The sequence below is a fragment of the Miniopterus natalensis genome, chromosome 12 (genome assembly GCF_054644295.1).
Source record: "Miniopterus natalensis isolate mMinNat1 chromosome 12, mMinNat1.hap1, whole genome shotgun sequence".
Classification (NCBI taxonomy): domain Eukaryota; kingdom Metazoa; phylum Chordata; class Mammalia; order Chiroptera; family Miniopteridae; genus Miniopterus; species Miniopterus natalensis.
In genome coordinates, this window is record NC_142092.1 from 70,393,412 (window position 1) to 70,412,335 (window position 18,924).

At 60.7% G+C, this 18,924-nt stretch overlaps 1 protein-coding gene across 1 annotated transcript in view; it reads right to left on the reverse strand.

The window, feature by feature from the left end:
- ADAMTSL2 (ADAMTS like 2) overlaps positions 1 to 13,345 on the reverse strand; it is a 30,063-nt gene extending 16,718 nt beyond the window's left edge. The window contains exons 1-10 of the mRNA XM_087822973.1: positions 13,282 to 13,345; positions 11,480 to 11,570; positions 10,805 to 10,947; positions 9,894 to 9,969; positions 8,623 to 8,725; positions 7,979 to 8,124; positions 7,720 to 7,843; positions 6,205 to 6,285; positions 3,743 to 3,918; positions 481 to 832 (exon numbers count right to left, since the gene is read on the reverse strand). Of these exons, the coding sequence (XP_087679099.1) occupies positions 481 to 832; positions 3,743 to 3,918; positions 6,205 to 6,285; positions 7,720 to 7,843; positions 7,979 to 8,124; positions 8,623 to 8,725; positions 9,894 to 9,969; positions 10,805 to 10,947; positions 11,480 to 11,569 (1,291 nt within the window). The 5' untranslated portion in view covers position 11,570; positions 13,282 to 13,345. The remainder of the gene's footprint in view (positions 1 to 480; positions 833 to 3,742; positions 3,919 to 6,204; positions 6,286 to 7,719; positions 7,844 to 7,978; positions 8,125 to 8,622; positions 8,726 to 9,893; positions 9,970 to 10,804; positions 10,948 to 11,479; positions 11,571 to 13,281) is intronic.
- Positions 13,346 to 18,924: the final 5,579 nt, after the last annotated feature.

The window sequence follows — 18,924 nt, forward strand, 5'->3', positions numbered from 1 at the left end:
CCCTGTCCTCTCGTTCCCACCCCTCTCCCCTGGCTGTAGCCGGCTAACCCTTACCTGTTCCCGAGCCCTCAGATCAGGGGTCACGTCACGCCCCTCTGGAACCTATTCCCTTCCAGAGCTCTTGCCACACTTTGTATGCTGTCTGTCTGTCTGTCTCTACCAAATGAGCAAGAGCATGGGCTCCGGGGTCAGACGGTCCTGGGTTTGACTCCCAGCTCCTTCATGGTAGACTGTGATGTGGGCAAGTCCTCCCTCTCTAAGCCTCAGTCTCCCCTTCTGTGAAGTGGGGGCAAGTACATCCACCTCAGAGAACGTATGCCAGAGGGCGTATGCAAAGGCCTAGCACTGTGCCCACCCAGCACTCCCACAGGTAATGGGCACCTCTTGCCAGGCCCTTCTGCGGTCTGCGGGGGACGGAAGGCCCTTCCCCGAGGCCCCTCTCCCGAGAAGCCCCTGCCCAGCCGGCCCCCTCCTGGTTACCTCGGAAGCCGTTGCCCCTCGGGGGTCCCTCGCAGGCCCCACCGCCGCTCGCCTGCTCGCACACCTCATTGGTCTCCTGGCCCTTGCTCAGCCCCAGCTCGATGCCCGGGCCGGGGGGGCTGAAGAGCCGGTTGTCCAGGCCCAGGCGCTCGGCGGAGGCCTGGCCGAAGAGCGAGCGGTTGTGCTGGAGGAAGCCCAGCAGCCCCGGCGCGCCCAGCTCCTGGCTCTCGGCGCTCTCGGAGGCGGGCTCGGGGAAGCGGTAGTACAGGGGCTGGATGCGGTGGGCATGCGGCGGCTGCAGCAGCGTGTACTCGAAGGTGATGGAGGGGCTTTTGCCATTTTGGTTCCACACCTGGAGAGAAGGAGATGCGAGCCCATCCTGCCTCACCCCAGCCCTCGCCCCAAGCCTGGAGTGACCGCAGAGCACATTCGCGTCTGACCGCGGCCGCGACTCCCACCCTGTCCTCCACTGTGCGAAGGGGTCTGGGTTCCACGGGACGTTACTTCGGTCCCCTCCAAGATGACGTTGTGTTTAGCAGACCTGACGAGCAGCAAGTGGCCCGGGGGGCCTTGGTAAAGCGGGTGTACCCACAGGATCAAAGATGAACCCCAAGAAGATTCGGTGGCCCCCACACCTGTGAAAATCTCAGGGTCCAATTGCCTAGGGCACACCAGGACATCTCCTTGCAAGCAAAGGGCAAACTATGGCGTCCCAAACCCTCTATCATGAAGAAGAGTTTTGGACACAGCCTAACCCACATCCAGGAATACTGGTCCAATCCAAATGCCGGGTCGCAGAAAAAGGTGCCAGCTCTGAGCAGGGTCCTGTCATAAGCTGCATCGCCCAGAAACCAGCAGCCTGTTAGAGCAGCAAAAGGTGAAGCCAAGATGAAGCTTAGAGAGAGCAACACCCCATGAGGATGGGGCCCCGGGCACCCTCCGTGACACAATCCACACTCTAAATCAATCACCATGACAGGGCGCAGTGTCCCCAGGGATAGACCACATGAGTCTGGGAACCCAAACCTGGACGTAGCCATGGCCATCATTCCCAGTGGCCCACTTGAGGGTTTGGGGTTTCTGGTCTCTGCAGCTCTAGGGTCTGTGGGTCCAGAGTCCTGATTCCCGGAGTGGACCACTCCACCAGGAGACGGAGCAAGAGTCTCGTTCACCGGGAAGCCATGACTGCCACCTGCTATGTTTGGGCACCTTGTGCCAGGGGAGCAGGGCGGGAACGGGCCCCCGTCTTGGCACGTAATCACCAAGGCAGGATGTATGCTTTACCCTGGGGGCAGCACATATTTGGATGGTAGCTGGACAAGTGTCGCAGTCTTGGATTGAAAAGGGCCTGGAGCCCAGGAGCCCGGACCCCTCAAATAAGAGGGACTGGGACACCTGGCCAGGTAAGCCACCTGGACTAGCAGAGGTGCCGGCCGAGGGGAAAGGGAACCTAGATTGGATAGCAGAGGAGGGAAATGACACGATGCAGCCCCCAGGCCAGCTGCCGTTCAACCCACCAGCCTTCCCGTGTAAGGCTCCCCAGGAAAGAAACCCACCTGAACCCCCGGGGAGCTCTTCCTGCCAAGGTCAACTGATTACACACAGCAAATTGTGCAAGCAGGAGCCGGCCTGGGCCCCACCTTCAGTGAGCCGCCTGCGGCGGTGCTGCTGACAGTCACAGCCGAGTCCCCCCCCAGGAATTTCCCTCAGCCAAAGGAATCTGCCTCTCGAAGGTCACAACCCTTCCCTAAGGCTTTCCAGTGACTAAGCTACAACCCCTGACTCAACTCAGGTGACCCTGAGGGGCTACTGCCACCCCAGAGCTCCTTGCAGGACTGGCTGGAGCTTCTGTCACCCTGCCTCAGAGCTCAGCACCTTCCTCTGTCTAGTCCTGTCCCCAAGCTCCTCACAGGCGCTGCTCCAGAGACCACCCTCAGAGTCCTCCTGCACACAGACCTCCAACTCAGAGTATGTTTCCCGGGGATCCAACCTGCACATGGCTCCTCCAGCCCGGGGGCAGAGCGGGGCCAGCCTCCCTCAGGGAAGATAGAGACATGAGGCCCCCACTAGATTCTGGGGCCACCTGGGGAAACTCTTCAGCCAAGAAGCACCTGATTAGAGACCCCTCCAGCACAGTTGTTAAATAAAAGGCTGGCTCTGGCACCAGGCCAATTGTGCCCCTTACAATTTTGTGACTGGGCAAGTCACTCATCTCTCTGTGGCCAGGGTTCTCAGTCTATAAAGCGAGGTTACGAATACCCACCATGGTGAGGCCTAAACAGCTCAGGTAGGTGGGCTCTGTCCCCACCATGTCCCTCTGCCGTGGCCTGAAGAGCATCCAAACTGCCCATCCTGATGTCACCTGGTTTCAGTGTTGTCACACTTTCTGGGTGCTGGGACACCAAGCCGCAATGGAGTACATTTGCACACTCCAGCCACAGGACAGCCTCCGACTGTCTCCTGCCCTCTCTCATGCCCTACGCGCGCCCTGACCCCAGAAGCTGTGGGTGTCCTAGGGGCAGTGGCAGGGAGAGGGCCAGGGCCACCAGCCTGTATGGTCCCTCAGCATTAAGGACCCGGCAGAAACGCCAGTGTCCGTGAATAGGGGGTAGGAAACTACATGGAGGACAGAAACCCCCCAAGTGTGAAGTGGGTTCTGTGTCCCTGTACCCCTGTCCAGGCTTCCATCCTCATGTCCCCATGCAGTCCCCAAAGACCTGCACAGAACCTCCCACTATGCCTATCCACAGAGAGGGTTAACAGCAGGAATGAATGGATGGATGAATGAATGGATGAATGAATGAATGGATGAATGATGAATGGATGAATGAATGAATGGATGAATGGATGAATGAATGAATTAATGAATGGATGAATGAATGAATGGATGAATGATGAATGGATGAATGAATGAATGGATGGATGGATGGATGAATGAATGGATGAATGAATGAATGAATGAATGAATGAATGAATGAAAACACAAGTGAGAGGGCAGGAGAGTGGGTGGTTGGGTGAGCAAGTGAACAGGTAAATTAATTAATGAATTAATGAATTAATGAATAAATGAGTAAGTGGCAGGCAGAGTAGAGGCAGTAAAATCTGAGTGAATGAATGAAGGAGTGAATCAGTGGATGGACAAATGAGTGACCGAATGCTGAGTGGGGGCCCTGCCACGTGCGTGCACACAGTGGGCCGCTGTGTGGTGTGCCGGCCCGGAGGCCCCCTGCTTGTCGCTGCCCCAAGCCCGCGACACACGCACCATGACATTCAGGCCCTGGTTGGTGGGCCCCTGAGCCACGATGTACTCGATGCCAGTCTCGTAGACATCCATGGGCCGCCGGTACTTGACCACAGTGCCAGCGATGTTGAAGTTCTTGGGGCTGTCCACCTTGAAGTTGCCATTGAAGAAGTAGGAGCCAGCCTCATCTGCAAGGGCTGATAGGTAAAGGGCACCGGTCACAGGGCCTGACCAGCTGGAGGGAGGTTGGGGGGCAAGGAACAATGGCCACCTGCCCCATGACCCTCCCTAAATACCCCGAAGAGAGAAAACTCCACGCCTGGGGGAGTGGGACGCCCTGTCTGCAGCCAGCCTGTGGCCCTGGCCAGTGGATGCTGAGGACACTCGAAGCCACTTTCCTATCAGCCTAAACTAAACAAGGACTTGTCTAGACCACTGAAGATAGCTGGCCCGGGCGGCTCAGTCCTGTCATTCTGGCTGCCTCTGAAGGGCCTGGGGCTCCAAGGTGAGCAGGATCGGGACTAAGCCTCCAGGTCCGGAGCAGGAGGTTAGTGCCTGGGGAGGCACGCACTGGGCAATGGGTGCCAGCCAGGCTCTGCTGCAGAGTCACGGTGTGACCTGGGGCCAGCCGCTGCCCCCAGCATCCTACCCACACCGGCGGAGGGGACCTCAATGCCCCTCTAGGACCCACACTGAGTAACACTGCAGCCCTGGCCTGGCTGGCCCAGAGCGCGGCCCCCAAGGCCCCAGCAGGCCCTTCCGGACCACCCCAACTGACCGGCTCCCTGCCCCCGCTGGGCACCGTGACGCTATGCTGCCCATGTCAGTGTGACCAGGCTGACCATCAGCCTAGCCACCCCTTCTGCCAGACACGCTGAGGGCACCGGCACTGACTCATCACACTCTCTGTGAGGCACTGGGTGGAAGGACCTCAGTGGGACGGCCCCTCCGAGGCCTGGCTAAAGCCTAGTGGAGCCCAGACAGCAGGAAGGAGCATGCAGCCTCCAGCCGGGCCCTGCTGGCCTGGAGGCCTCAGCAACTGCCCAGAGCTAGAGTGAGGGCCAGGCAGCCGACCCTCCCTGCGGCTGTGGAGCGTGAGCACAGGTGCGGGCAGGGGGCAGCGGGAGGGAGGTGCCAGGCTCCACACTCAGGGACAGGGCATCTTCCAGGGACTGGCCTGCGGGAGGGAAGAGCTCAGCTTCCAAAGCTCCTGATGCCATAGGGGTAGAGCAGCCAGGCGTGAGATTATCAGGCAAACACACAAGCGGACATGTCTACTGGAAAAATACCCTCAGCACAGCAGCGTCATCAAATAATGTGAATGAAACCAAACCGTGCGTAGCAGGGCACGTGCCGGTGCCGGCCGTCTGGGCCCAGCTTCCAGGTATGCGGGCAGGGTTAAATCCCCGGCCCGCATCCAAAACCTGTTTCCTGACAGTAATGACCTTCCTTCCTGTGGCTTTCCCAGGGCTCCATCTGAGGCCGCCCTTGATATTTCCATGCTTCTGTTTCAAGAACGATCGCTTGGCAGCCAATTCTGGGAACACGGCGTTTCCTGGCCTCACTGCGGGCAACCGAGTGACTGGCCTGGCAGAGGCCTGGCTCCCGTGAACAGATGCCGGGGCCCAGAGTGTGCACCCTTTGCCGGGGTGGGGCTGGAGCCCACTCGACCAAGTCACCTTAAAAGGGTGGGTTTCACCCCATTAGCCCTGGCTCTCACAGGGCCACCGTCAGAGGCAGGAAGGTGAGCCAGGCTTTGGAAACAGAGTCCCTCTACCCGGGTCCCCAGCCTGCCCCTCACAGGGCAAGGCCATGTGCAGAGCAGCTCACAGGTGTCAGCGCCTGCCCACCTCAGCCAGAAGGGCCTCAAGTGGCCTCCTGGGGGTACAGACAAGGCTCATGGCCAGGCCAACACTCACTCCAACACTTTCCAGAATTGTCACCAACACAGGGCCTCACAGCCTGGGCCACTATGCAGATAACTACAGAATCCTCACGTTGGAGGAGCCCTGCCAAGGTCCAGCTTCCCAAAGGGGCCCTCCTGTGGCAAGAACATTCACTCAAGAGCCCCAGATCTCAGTCCACACAGCACTTCTAGTGCTGGCCACCCACGGCCTCAGACAGGCCACCTACTGCCACTTGCTTTGCCTCAATCTTCTCCCTTCCTGAGTCTCACTCTTCTACCCCAGAAAAGGGACCCCACTGTCAGTACCTCCAGCTTTGCCAGGCTCTCCAGGGACGGTAAACTCACTACCTGACATCATGCCTCCCTCCATGGTCAAGCAGCTCTGAGCTTCCCTATGGCCCTCCCCCCGCCCCCACCCCCCCACACACACCTGGTCGAGTTCTGGCTTCTGCGACCCATCCCCCTCTCCCCTGCAGGAAAGGATCCAGGGTCCATTGCCCCTTCTCTGCCCATCCATTTTGCCCCATGCTAACCCATGAACCTAGGTAAGGCAGCCGCCCAGGGCCCACAGACATACCCAGGACATCGGCCGACTTCTTCCGCTCCACGATCTGGATGTCTCGGGCACCAGCTGGAATGTGGGTCACCAGAGAGTAACCTGGGGGAGATTGGGCAATGGTGAGCAGCAGGTCTCGTCATGGCCACTACCTCGCAATTGGAAAGGCAACCAGATGGTGGTCACCACTCTCCTGTGCTCCTGGTGGGTGAGGGGCACAGTCTAGCTGCACCCAGGCCCCAGAGGCATGTCCAAGGTCCTGCCGAAACAAACACCTTGTGCAATTGAAGGACTGACCATGGCCCCAGCATGGGCCCAGGTTTACCCAGTTCCCCAACCCTTTCCTACCAAGGCATGGTGACGTTCACCAATACCTGCCCAGCCCCTCCTGAGGGACACCGTAGGCCACAAGGGCCGTAAATCTGTACAGTCAAATAGGCTTGGTCCAAGGTGACCCAAGCAAGTTGCTGGAGCCCTTGGACCTCAGTTTCCTCATTTGTATAAAATGAGGATAAGAAAGGGCAAGGCCCCTGGCAGCTAAGAGAGCTCCACAGAGACCCCCAACAAAGGGACCAGGGGCTGTGAGAAGTGGGCAACTGAGGATGGCAGAAGTGCTGTTAGCAGCTGGTGGGGGGTGGTCTGGGGAAAATGAGAGGGTTTTTTTAAAAGCCCTAAGACATAAAAGCCTTCCAGAAGATGGGGGGAGGAGGTGGTCTTGTCTCAGAAATTAGGTTTATTGGGGTTGACGCTCATGTCATAGGTTCCCACACAAGAAGTGGTAGAGTCCAGTGCACCTGCCTGCCCAGGTGAGCTGTTCCTGCAGGCAGCACCATCACCATCACAGGCCCCTGAAGCCCCGAGTTTGTCCCTCCCTCTCAGCCAGCAATGTGCTAAGTAGTTAACAACTGGTTCTTATGGGGGGAGAGGGGGAGGAGCTGTGGCGTTGGCCAGTTTCCATGGTGTAAACACACCCACGTGGCCAAAGGTAGCTCCCAACACGATGTCACTGGGTACAGAGTTGGAAGAGGTGGGTGACAGGAAGGGAGGGACCCAAGGTGCCTTTCCTCGTGCTCCCTCCCATAGGGAGGCCTCCAAAGAAAAAAGCCTCTGCCCACTGCACTCACAACACATAACTAATGTTCCCCCCCCAAAAAAACATAGACTCTGCAGAACAGGGCACCTCAGAACCTGCGTGCCCAAACTCAGATCTGTCAGCAGTGAGAATGTGACTCATGCCTCAGTTTCCCCCTTTAAGTGTGGCAGTCACATCTCCCTGCGTAGCTGCAAAAGTCAAACGTGGCCCCCAAGCCAAGCGTGTGCCGGGGCACCCGTATTCAGTAGGCGCTCAATGAAGAGCTGCTCATTCCCAGCCAAAGGGGACCCTACAGAGCCCCTGGCCAGCCCACCTGGGCCCCGGGTGGAGGATCACATGGCCCACAGGTGGGGGGAGGGGGCAGGAACTTGTGCAGTGACACTCAGCAGGTTGGAGACACGATCCCCGCGGGATCCCGGATGCGGGAGCAGCGATGCTCTTACCGAGGTTGGCATTTCCCTTTCGGTAATTGCCCATCACGTGGGTGCAGCTGCTACCGTCGCCCTGGCAGACGCCGCACTTGTCCAGCGTGTGCGTGGAGAAGAGCACCCCGTCACAGCCGATGGGCTGCAGAGAGAGAGGCGGGGGGGCTGCTGGGAGTGCTCCAAGGCCCGGGCCCCCGGGGCCGCCACTGCCACAGGCAGACAGGTGGCTGGTCGGCGCAATGAGACCAGCGGTACTTGTGCTACAATGTTTAACAACCTCACATTTTCCAGACACGCAAACCCCTCGCAGGTCGGTGAGCTTGCAGGACGTGCCGTCGCGGGCGGGGACCATGAGCTGCCGCTGGCCGTCCACGGTGGTGCAGTGCAGGTCGCATGGCTTGCTGGAGATGTGGACATAGTCATCTGGGGGAGACAGAGGGTCTCAGGATTGGGGGCCGGGTTCAGGGACTTCCCCTCTCCCTCCTACTGAGACAGCACTCCCCCATTGCACAGATGAGGAAACTGAGGCCCAGAAAGTGGAAGGGACTTGCCCGGGGTCTCAGTGGCAGAAATGAACCATGATGCAGGTGGTGTGGCCCAGCCCAGGCTCTGGGCATTCCAGCCTCTGCCTCCTTGTGGGTAGGGACAGTTCCCTTCTGCAGGAGGTCTGAGCCAATTGAGGGTCTGGCCACCTTGCACTTACCCCACGAGCAGGAGAGGCCCGCTCACTTACACTGCTGCTTGAACTCCCGACCTTCAACGGGACCCCTCCCGCTGGGCCAGCTTGCCCACCTGCCCCCCATTGCACGAGGCTATTCCCTCGCATTGCCCTCAGGAGCTGCCCCCTCCGGCGTGGGTCTCCCCAGGGTCGGGAGGGCTGCCCCCGCACTCTGTCCCGCTGGGTGGCCCAGGCCATGGTACCGGGGTACAGGGGCTTCCACTGGTGCGTCCGCCCGTTGTACACGTGGGAGTTGAAGGAGATGCACTGCTCCTCGCGGAAGCTCCTCCCGTCCGGCGGACACTCCTGGGAAGCGAGACACGGGCGGGAGGCTCCAGGAGGAACTCAGCCCGACAAAGGCATTTCTGTCCAGGCCGAGCAGGAAGCGGCGCAGCCGAGGGGTGGCCTCTCGCTCGCTCTCCCCCTCTCACTGGCTCTCGGGACGGAGCAAGAACGAGCGGGAGGGAAGCTACCATTCCTTAGACGGCCATGTGCGCTGGCGCACCCGGCGCTCTGGGCAGGAGCCTGGATCCTCCTGCCACCCCAGCTTCGCCCTGGCTCGGGTGAGCCTGCGCCGGCTCCCACTCACCCTGCTTCCTCCTGCGTGTCCCTGGCTGCAGCTGCAGCACCTGCAGCCACAGCACTTGATGCCTTGACTGAGGGTGGGCCTGAGGAGGGACCCGGGGCAGGAGGGAGAGAGCTGGGCAGGGCAGCTGGTCATGCTAGGGCGGAACCGGAGCTCGAGTGGGTCCCCCTCGGAGATCACAAGGGTCCGGGAGGACAGCCGGCCCACACAGAGGTGCGGCCACTTGGCTCCCTTCAGCCCCTAACTCCCTACACGTGTGCATATGGAGATACACACAGACTCCCGGAGACTAGGACACAGGGACACGCACAGAGACCCCAGCAGCACTGTGTCTCTGCCCCTTGCCCTGGAGTTTAGGCTCACATTGGCTTTGGCCCCACTGAGATCTGCCTGGAGGCCAAGCCAAAGTTGGCACCTCCTGGCTGGCCCCGGGACCTCTGTGCCAGCACACAGTTAATGGAGAAGTAGGAGGTAGGGGGTCTCCTAAGCAGAGGCCACTGTACAAGGGGGCAGGGGGTGGTGGAGGGGGGCAGAGCTGGGCTGCAGTGTTTCACAGGTGGGGACAAGATACCAGGTGGCTGTCAGTGTCCCAGCAAACTCCTGGTGCAGAACTTGTAAGCACAGGGGTCTTCAGCCAGAGGCCCCCACCCTGGAGCTTTCAGCTCCGCCAGCAGCAGGGAGTCCTCTGTCCCTGCCATGCCAGGAGCACACAGTGGACACCCCAGATCTTAATTGCTGCAGGCAGAGTGCTCTGAGCCCAGGGCCCTTCGCCACACTTCTCAACAGGATGTAAGTGGCAGGCCCAGGACAGTGTCCAAGAAGACATCTGAGACCTGCCTCGGGGGTGTGGGAAGGACAGGGTCGTGGTCCCAGTGGGCAGAGCCTCACCTGCACTCTACACAGCTGATACCGCTTGGATGTGCCCGTGCAGGTCCTGTTCTCAGTGCCCGTGACAGACGTCCTCCTGGTGGGAAGACATGGGCTCTGAGTTAATGCTGGGAGCAGCCAGCTGCAAGCCTGACCCTGCTTCTGCTCCCAGATGGCCTCTCGGCTGGCCTCCTGGCTTCCCTCAGTTCCTCTGACCAAGGGTCCTTCCTCCCCACTCAACCCTGCTGCCCCACCAGAGCCCATCGCATCGCACAGGGGGTCAAGCAATTTGAGGGTGTTTCCCAGCCCCTTCCCAGGGGAGGGGTGGTATCTGATTCAACAGATGCTTCACACAGCACGGGGCCACGTCCAGAATTAATAATAATAACAACATTTACCATGTGCTGCCCTGTGCTAAATAGCATACACACATATTCTCATGTATTCTCAGAGATGTCAGGTGGGCTCGAGCATGATCTCTACCCCACAGATGAGAAAGCCGATGCTCAGAGAAGTTAAGTGACTTGCCCAAGGTCACACAGCTAGGAAGTGGCAGAGGCAAGATTTGATCCCAAGTCTGACAATAGCTGCTGCACCATATGCTTTTCCCATGTTTATTCCACTCAGGTCTTAGGGCCAGGCGAGCCTCACCCTTGCTGACAGAGTCTTAGAAATAGGTCCTGCTTTCTCACGAAAGGTCTATGCCCAGTGCCAGGAGCAGGATGAATCCCAGGATGCCCCTGGCCACGACCCCTCAGGAGCCGTGTCCCTGATGGAGGCCCCTGAAGACTGAGTCCCTCCCTGGCCTGTGCTCCTCAAACTGAAGACACGCTTCCCAGCCTGAGACCCACCCCCTGCCCCTGCCCCCAGCTGAAGGCCAGGCTGCCCCACCCTCAGGCCAGCCCCTTGGGGTCCCGTGCTCAACTCCGCACCTCTGCTGGAGACAGTGCCGCTCCTGGGACGTCACCCCGGCCCCACAGCTGCGGGAACATGCCGTCCACTTGGTCCACTCCCCCCACCAGTAGGCAGTGGCATCCGCACCCCCCTCCAGGCTGTTGGACGTAGGGCTGTTGTCCTGGGTGAGAGGCCCCACAGAGGTTAGATGCTACAGCACCAGGCAGGACAGGCCTGCCATCCCCAGGCCCTGGACAGGACAGCCACTTGGCAGCCTGGGCTCAGATTTCTGGGGTGGTCTCAGAGGGAATTTCCAGGGGATTGTGGGCCCCGGGTCCTTCCCATCTGGAGATCTAGAACATCCTGGGAGCTCAGCGAGGTCCTAAGGACTTACCTAACCAGCCTGACTTCTTTCTCCTGAGCAGCCCAGGGCCCAGCCCTCCCATCTACGTGCCTTACTCCAGGACTTCACTCTGAGGGAGGCAGTCAGCCCCTCAGCCCCGATCCTGCTGAACAGCAAGGGCTCTGGAGTGGCCAGAGGCCCCTGCTCAGGGGTTAGTCTGACTACATGTAACACGTGTTCCTGGCAGCTGATGGGGGGCTCTGGGAAGGCAGTCTGGGACCCCTGGACACGTGCCCCATAGCCTGGACACCTGCCACACGGCCCCTCTGACATCAGCCCATCTGAGTGAAGGACCACACTCCCCACTCACCATGGCCCCGGTGGATGCCACATCCCCAGCCACAAGTGCCATAGCCAGCAGGGACCAGACCCAGCGTGAAGACCACCATCCGCAGTCCATCCTAGGAAGCAAGGCCACTGTCACCACCAGGCCAGGCCCAGTTCCTCTGTCAGCTGACCAGGGTCCACTTTGGGGAAAAGCCCTCAGGGCCCACCCAGTGCTGGGGCCACAGGGTTATCTGGGATCGGTTGGTAGTGGCTGCCCGGTGGCCCTGCTGAGAGAGCTCGGTGAGTGATTAGAGATGCCTGCCATGGGCTTGAGACACAGTGATGGTGGTGTGAGTGCTAAGCTTGCACCCCCCAATCTGAAGGCACTTGAGGTCATGTGCCATACTTCGTCTCTGAACACCTGAGCTCCCTGGGAACACCTGTGGAGAAAACCAGGGACAGCTGAGGGGGTTGTGGGCCCAGGCTGCATCCATTGGTGAGGGAGTTGAGGACCTGAACTCGGTCCATCACCTTGGCCCACGGACCCGGCCCAGCGAGAGCACCTTGGGATTTTTACCTGCTCAGTGCTTGCTGGTCACATGGAAGAATGACTTTGTGAGGTGTGGGTCCATGGATGCCCCAGGCTCTCCCAGGCCCTTCCCCTTTCTGGCCACAGCTCCCCCCTGTCCCTGAGGGGGCTGGGCCTAGGGCCCTGGGGATCTCAGGCTGGGTGTCTATGCCCCTGGAGTGGAGAGTGTGAGTGGCCCAGAGCCACAAGACTGTCTCCTTCTCTAGAAGCCAGGACCCCAGCCCCAAACACTACCTGACCTCCCTACTAGAGGGGCCTCCAGCCTCCTGGGCCCTCAGCCTCTCCATCTGCTTCCTTGGTGTGGACTCTGCACCCCAAAGGGAGGAATGAGTGGGCCTTCGGTGGCCTCAACCTAGGATTTGTGTCAGGCCTTGAGTGTCACTTGCCAGCAAGTTGGAGAAGGGGTTTCAGAAACCGCCAAGGCCCTCCCTCTGCAGCCTGGAAACCAGAGAGGGAAGCCAACTTTCCCAAAGCCACACAGCAAAGTGGCAGACTAGCCCCAGGGCCCCAGAGCAAACTCTGGGACTCATGCCCTGCACCAGGCTAATTCCAGGGGGAGAAGGTGTGACAGCCCCCCACCCCTGCCGGTCCAGAAGCCAGCTCCTCTGAATCTGCCCTCTCTCCTCCACCAAACCCTTACTTCCTTGCAGCTCTAGCACCTGCCGACACCAACAGCCCCCTTACACCCCAAGAATGTCTCTGCCCTGGACAAGACAGCAGTGAACCCTGGAGATGGGAGCTGGAGTCCTTGAGACCCCCCCCTCACCAGCTGCCTGCCTGCCCCTCCCTGCCCATCTGCGCCCCTCCCCCGCAGGCCTCCCTCAGCATCCCCACCACCACCACCGGCCTCAGACAAGCAGAGCCCCCTCCAGGGTCCCATTGGCTAATTGGTGCTCCAGCTCCTGCCTTCAGGCTGAAGACAGGTGCTGAGCCGGCCTCACACTTGGTTTTCATTAAGGCTCCAGACACCGCTGGCTACAGGCCAGGCCCGGCTCACGCGGGATCCAGCCCTCCCTGGGGTCCAAAAACAGCCACCGGCCAGCGGGAGAGGTTTGCTGTGCACGGGAGAGCTGCAGGCGTCCGAGGCTGGAAGCTGAGGGGCCACCCTCCCTGTGCTCCGAGGGTCGGGACCCCTCCCCATGGGCCCTCCTCCTGTTATATAACCTCCAGGGGGCTGGGGGATGCTCAGGGGCTCTGGGCTGCATATGGTACCCAGGGAGAGCTGCGGAGGGAAGCAGGCGGTGGAGGTGACCTACCTGTCCCGGGTCAGCAGGTTGTCCTCCAGAAGAAAGGGGCTGAGTGGCTGCAGGCAGGCGGCGCCAGGTGCGTCTGCGGGGGCTGCTGGGGTGCAGAGGGCTGCGGGCTGTGCCTCTCGCCTTCCTCCCCTCCCCGCCCTCCTCCACTTCAAAGAGCACCCACGAGCGGGTTCCCAGGGAGGCGCGCAGCCCAGTGGCGGCTCGGCGGCGCGGCCGCCTTTATAGCTGTCAGGCAGACAGGGAGGAACTCACACTTCCCACAGGCTGCTCCCCCGCCCGCCGGCCGGCCTGGCGCACACTTTAACCCGCTCCGCGCCTCTGGAGCCTGGCCAGGCCGGCCCAGCTGCCTGCTGCGTGCTGCTCCGTCCAGGAGCGGCGAGCAGGGAGGCCGCCTTCCCCGGCCCAGAGCTCGGGGTGGCGTGTCCGGTGTCCAGACGGAGCGGCCGCTAGCCTGGGGTCACGGAGGAAGCCTAGTGCCGGCCCCACTGTTTCTACCTCCAGAAGGGCCCATTCTCTGGCACTCCCAAGAATGGAGTCTGGGAGGTATGAGGCATCCCGTCTGATGGGTCCATTTCACAGATGGGAAGACTGAGGTCCAAAGGGGAGACCACACTTCCAGGTCACCCAGCCAGGCTCAGAAAGGTTCTCCTGGGAACCAGAGGCCTAAGCAGGTGGAGGAGCTGAGGGAGACCCAGGAGGGCTCAGTCAAGGGCTACAGGGAAGGGACAGAAATGGCCACAGTCTGCTGACCAGATGGCTAGAGTGGCCAGGGCCAGTGAAGGGAGGCGCGGGGAACTCTGTGCAGATGTTTGACACCAGCTTGGCGGGGCACAGTGGCCTGGCTGGGCACACGCCAACTGGGCAGCCCCGGGCAGGCCAGGCACAGGGCTCCAGGCCCGTGTTCCTGCTGAGTCAGAGCGTGGAGCCCAGACAGAGTGATTAGCGCTCCCCAGCCCCCAGGAACCTGGGCAGACCCCAGACTTTGCGAGACTGCCCCTGAAGCCAGGCCGAGACCCCTGCCTTGCACACCAGGTTCCCCCAAACCTACCCTCCTGGAACACAGAGGCCTCTAAATTGTGAGGGGGGCAAAATCAGGGCAACACTTGGTCAGGTCACCTGAGCCTTTTTGTCCACCCACTGCCTCTGCACCCCAGATGTAACAAGCCCACAGTGGCACCTGGAAAACCCTCCTCCTTCCCTCTGCCTTCCCACTAGGAGGGACGGTGGTGATCTCCTTCAGTGGCCTCCTTAGCAGCTGAGAATTATTCCACCCCTGGGAAAGTTCTACTCTGTGTCTGGCCACCAACGGGAATGATTGGGGAAGTGACCTGTAATAACAGTAAAAACAGCAAAGCCCACTGCCGGTGCCCTTCCTGTGCCAAGAGCATCTGTTATGCCCATTTTACAGATGGAGGAACTGAGGCTCCGAGACCGAGTGATGCCCAAGGTTGCACATCTGCCAAGGGGCATATCAGGGAACCCAGTGCCCTTACTGATCACCTCCTTTCCATCTGTGGGGTTGTCATTTTCACTGTCCCCACCCCTGTAATCCTCAGGGAGGCAGGTCTTACTTATCTTGCTATCCCTGGGGCCCTGGGACATTCAGTGGAACCAAGACTTGAACCCAGGTCCACACTGCCCCCTGGGGTCAGCATGCTGCAGCGCAGACACACACACACTCCCGTCCCGCTGCAGACAATATAGATCCCTCTCACTCTGGAAGCCTCTGCCCCTTCCCTTCCCCTCCAGCCCCACCCAAGGCCCTGCACCCCAAGCACCTTCATCCTGAGCTCTCCATCCAGTCAACACCAGAATGACTAACGGCTTCCCTTGGGAGGGACCCCACAGCCGACCGCCAACCAGGCAGGGTCTGGAAGACAGGCCTGCCACCTACCACCCCTGCTCTGTGACCTCCTGCAGGTGTGTGGCCCTGGGCCTGCCATGCTTCCACCCCATCCCCCCTGCCTTTGGGAGCTTGCTGGGCTCCCCCCAAAGTGCAACCAGGGAGCCCCCAAACTCCAAATCCACAGGGAGCTTTGACTGTTCTTGCTCCACCAGTGGCCTAGGAATTTTAAGGGAGACATCAGGAGCCAGGGAAGGCTTCGGGGAGCCCTGAAACCCTAGGAACTGGGGAGATACAGACTAAAGCAGAGGCGGGAAGAGCCTCTGAAGGCCTTGGGTGCTCGAACGCAGAGCTGCTGTCAGCTCTGTAGAGAGATGGTCAGGCAGCCCTCCTGGCCAGGCAGGCCTCAGGTGTCCTGGGGACCACCTATGGGGGGCCCAGCCAGGCTTACAGGGCAGGAACCCAAAGTGCCCAAGGAGCCTCCTGGCCGGGTCCATAAGTGACAGGACAGCAGCCCAGGCCACGCTCAGAGGGGCCGTGCCTGGGGTTCATGCTCCGCAGTCTCTGTACTGAAAGTCTGGGTAAGTTATCCTTGAATCCATGTTCTGGAAGGGACGTTTGGATGGAGCCTGCAGCAGAACCAGGAGCCTCAGCTGGAGCAGACCCACTCGCCTCCACCTCCCAGGACAGGTTCTCGGCTGCTCTCTGACCCCAGGGGTCCGGAACCAACTCAGTCGTGGGGGGGGGGGGGCAGGCCACTCACCCTGGGTGTATCCTTGTGCCCGAAGGAAACTGCGTTAACAGCAAATAAAAACCACCCTGCTCAGCTGGGAGAGGGTGTGGAGGGAAGAGAAAGCTTTGTCCTGCTTTGTGAGCAAGAAACCCCGCATTCTGCACTGAGCCCCACAAGTGAGCCAGTGCCCTCCAATTGCTGCCCCTGGCCCCACCCCTCCTGGAACTCAACCAGTGCAGGGCCCCCTGGGGAATCACTGAAATAAATTCTTTCAAGCCCCCATCTTAGCTCCTGCTCCCCCTCTCTGGAGCCCTTCTTTCGTACCCCCATCTGCACATGCTCAGCACCCCCAGATGATGGACCAAGGCCACTTCCTCCAGGAAGACCTCAGGTGCTCCAGCACTTTGTTCTGGCTTCTTGGCTGGAATCATCTTCCCCAAGCTGTGGCTGGTTCACCCACACCCCAGAGCAGGGTCTGCTCCCGGTTCACGCTGCACCCTCAGTGCATGTGGGGAGGAGCATACAGTCAGGGCTGGATGTGTCCGGCAGCTCCTGGTGCCAGGCCTCCCTGTCCTTTGGGGGTCAGTTCGAGCTGCGCCTTCTACCCTCCCTGGCAGAGCTCCCTGCTGGCCACGAGGTGGCCCCACCCACTGTGCACACACTGTCCCCATTGGGCCTGGGTGGGAAGGGGTGCCGTGGACACCTGTTTTTTAGAAGGAGACTGTCTTTCCACCAGAGCTTTCTGGATGTCTGAGGAGGAGCTGGGATAGGGCAAAGGGCACGTGTCTTCGGGAAGTGGAGGAGGGGCGTGGGAAAACCAGGCTGAGGGCAGAAGCAGACTCAGGCGAGAGAAGGGGTGGGGCATGAGAGGGGCACAGTGGACAGTGGGGTGGCCGGCCCTGTTCTGAGCAGCCAAGTATCCAGAGCAGAGCTCAGAAGAACCCCACACACGGGCCAGAGCCTGTGCGAGGTGGCCTCACCCCTGGCACGCAGAAGCCAGCCATTTGGGTCTAGAGGGCTGCCCGCCTCTCATCACCCCCCAATGTCCTGCCTGTCCTCTCTGCTGCAGCCTAGGACCTAGGCCCTAGGCCACCAAAGAACCATTTGGCCAGGCCCCAGAGGGCAGCCACAACAGCCAACCCCTCCCCACAAGCTTCCTGCCCCGCCTGGGCCCAGGGGCTGGACACTTAGGAAGAATCACCCAAGACCTCCAGGGTCAGCAGTGGGAGAAGGGACCACAGCACGGACTTCTCAGTCTCCGCCTCTCCTGCTGTGTCGGCCAGGAGCACTGGGGCTTCCTTAGGCCAAGTCTTAAAGTCAAATAGGGGGACTCAGAGGGGTAAGGCCTCTCTTGCTCCAGAATCCACAAGAAAAAGGCTCCTTAGTCCCCAAATCTAGAGCAGGGAGGGGCCAGGAGAAGCCCTGGAGTGGCTGGGAAGTGAGCATGTTGCCAGAGCGCCAGGGGCAGGCCACCCCTGGGAGGGGGACAGTGAGGTCGCCGGAGCTGTGTCTGTGCAGCATCCTGGATTCATCGCCTGCCCAGGTGGTCGGGCCGAGCCTGGCTGGCAAGGGCACAGTTCCAGTGAGGACAGTTTTCTGCCCACAAAGGCTCCCCAACTATATGCCACCGGGCCTATCGCCAAGCATAGGTTGGGTCCCCAGGAGCTCTGTCCCCTCTCTGCCTCACCCCTCTACGCGCCAAGGAGGCAGGTCAGTGAATGGGAGCACCAGCAGCAGAGAGGGGAGCAGGCGGTGGCCTGGTAAGCCTGGGTTCCAGTCCCAGCCCTGTCAGGAGCTCCTGGGTCCCCTGAGTAGCCCTTCCCCCGTGGATGGATGGTGAGGTCTCCTTTCAGAGGACAAGAACTCCCCGGAAGCACCACGAGTTCCCTCATTAGTGGTTTTCTGAACTGACACTTAGAGAGGACTCCGCGGGGACCCGCCCCCCCCAGAGAGCTCCGCAGGCAGGTCCGTGCTCACAGGGACCCTATAAGGCAGGGACCTGCGAGCCCCAGTTTGCAGATGAGGAGCCCGAGGCTCCCTGGGGCAAAGGGTGCAGGGGAGGAGCCGTCCACTGGGCTCGCCTGGCAGGTGTTCGGGAGCTGGGGCGGCCTGAGCTGCTAATGTTCAGCCAGAGGTTGAAGACGACACGATTGCTGTCACAGCCCGGTTGCACACACAGACTCACATGACACGGGCACAGAGCAGAGGCCAGGGCAGCAGTCCAGGCCGGGACCCCAGGGAAGGAGCTGAAGGGCATCGAAGCCTAGACCGCTTTCCACCAGGTGCAGAGGGGCCTCAGTGGACCCTACACGAAGAGCCACAAGGGCCACTGTGTTCTGGGCTGACCAGAGCTGCGGGGCGGGTGTTCAGACTTGGAGGACACAAATGCAGCAGCTGGCCCGGCAATCCTGGGCCGGGCAGAGCAGACAGACAGCTGTCCCGGAGGCGGGAGCCGGGTGGCATTCCAGGCATTTCAGCACCTCTATAAACCTCCTGCTCTGGCCGATGAGGGTGAGAGAAGGGGGCGCAGCAGGTGGGTTCCCACTGCCCATTCCCTGTACTGTGGCCGCCCCACCCCACCCAGGACGGGCCCCTGCTGGGTCCCAGTGGAACTGATGCCATCTGCTGGGCAGAGCAGGGATGCCGCTGGGCCTGGGGGCTGGGAGGGAGGCCACACCACTGCATCTGAGACACTGGTCAGGATGGGGGCTGTGCTGGGACCGTAGGCCCCAGCCTGTCTTCGCACGTCTCTGGGCCTCAGTCTCCTCCTCTGTGACATGGGGACAGCAGAGGCATCTGCCCAGCCCCTGGCTGCTGACAGGGCTCAACGGGACAAAGTAGGAAGAGGGATTGGCACCGAGCCCGGCACACGGCCAGCGCTGAATAAATGTCTGTGTGTGTAAGTGGTTTTCAAGACACACGGTACAGCGGGGCTTAGGAGAAGGGAGAGATGCGCCCTACGGGGGGTCAGGAAAGGCTGAGGGCCACAATCCGAGCAGGGGAGGCAAGCTCGGTGAGGGGGTCCTGGCTGAAGGAGGGTGTACGCCCTGTGAGGTCTAATTTGGCC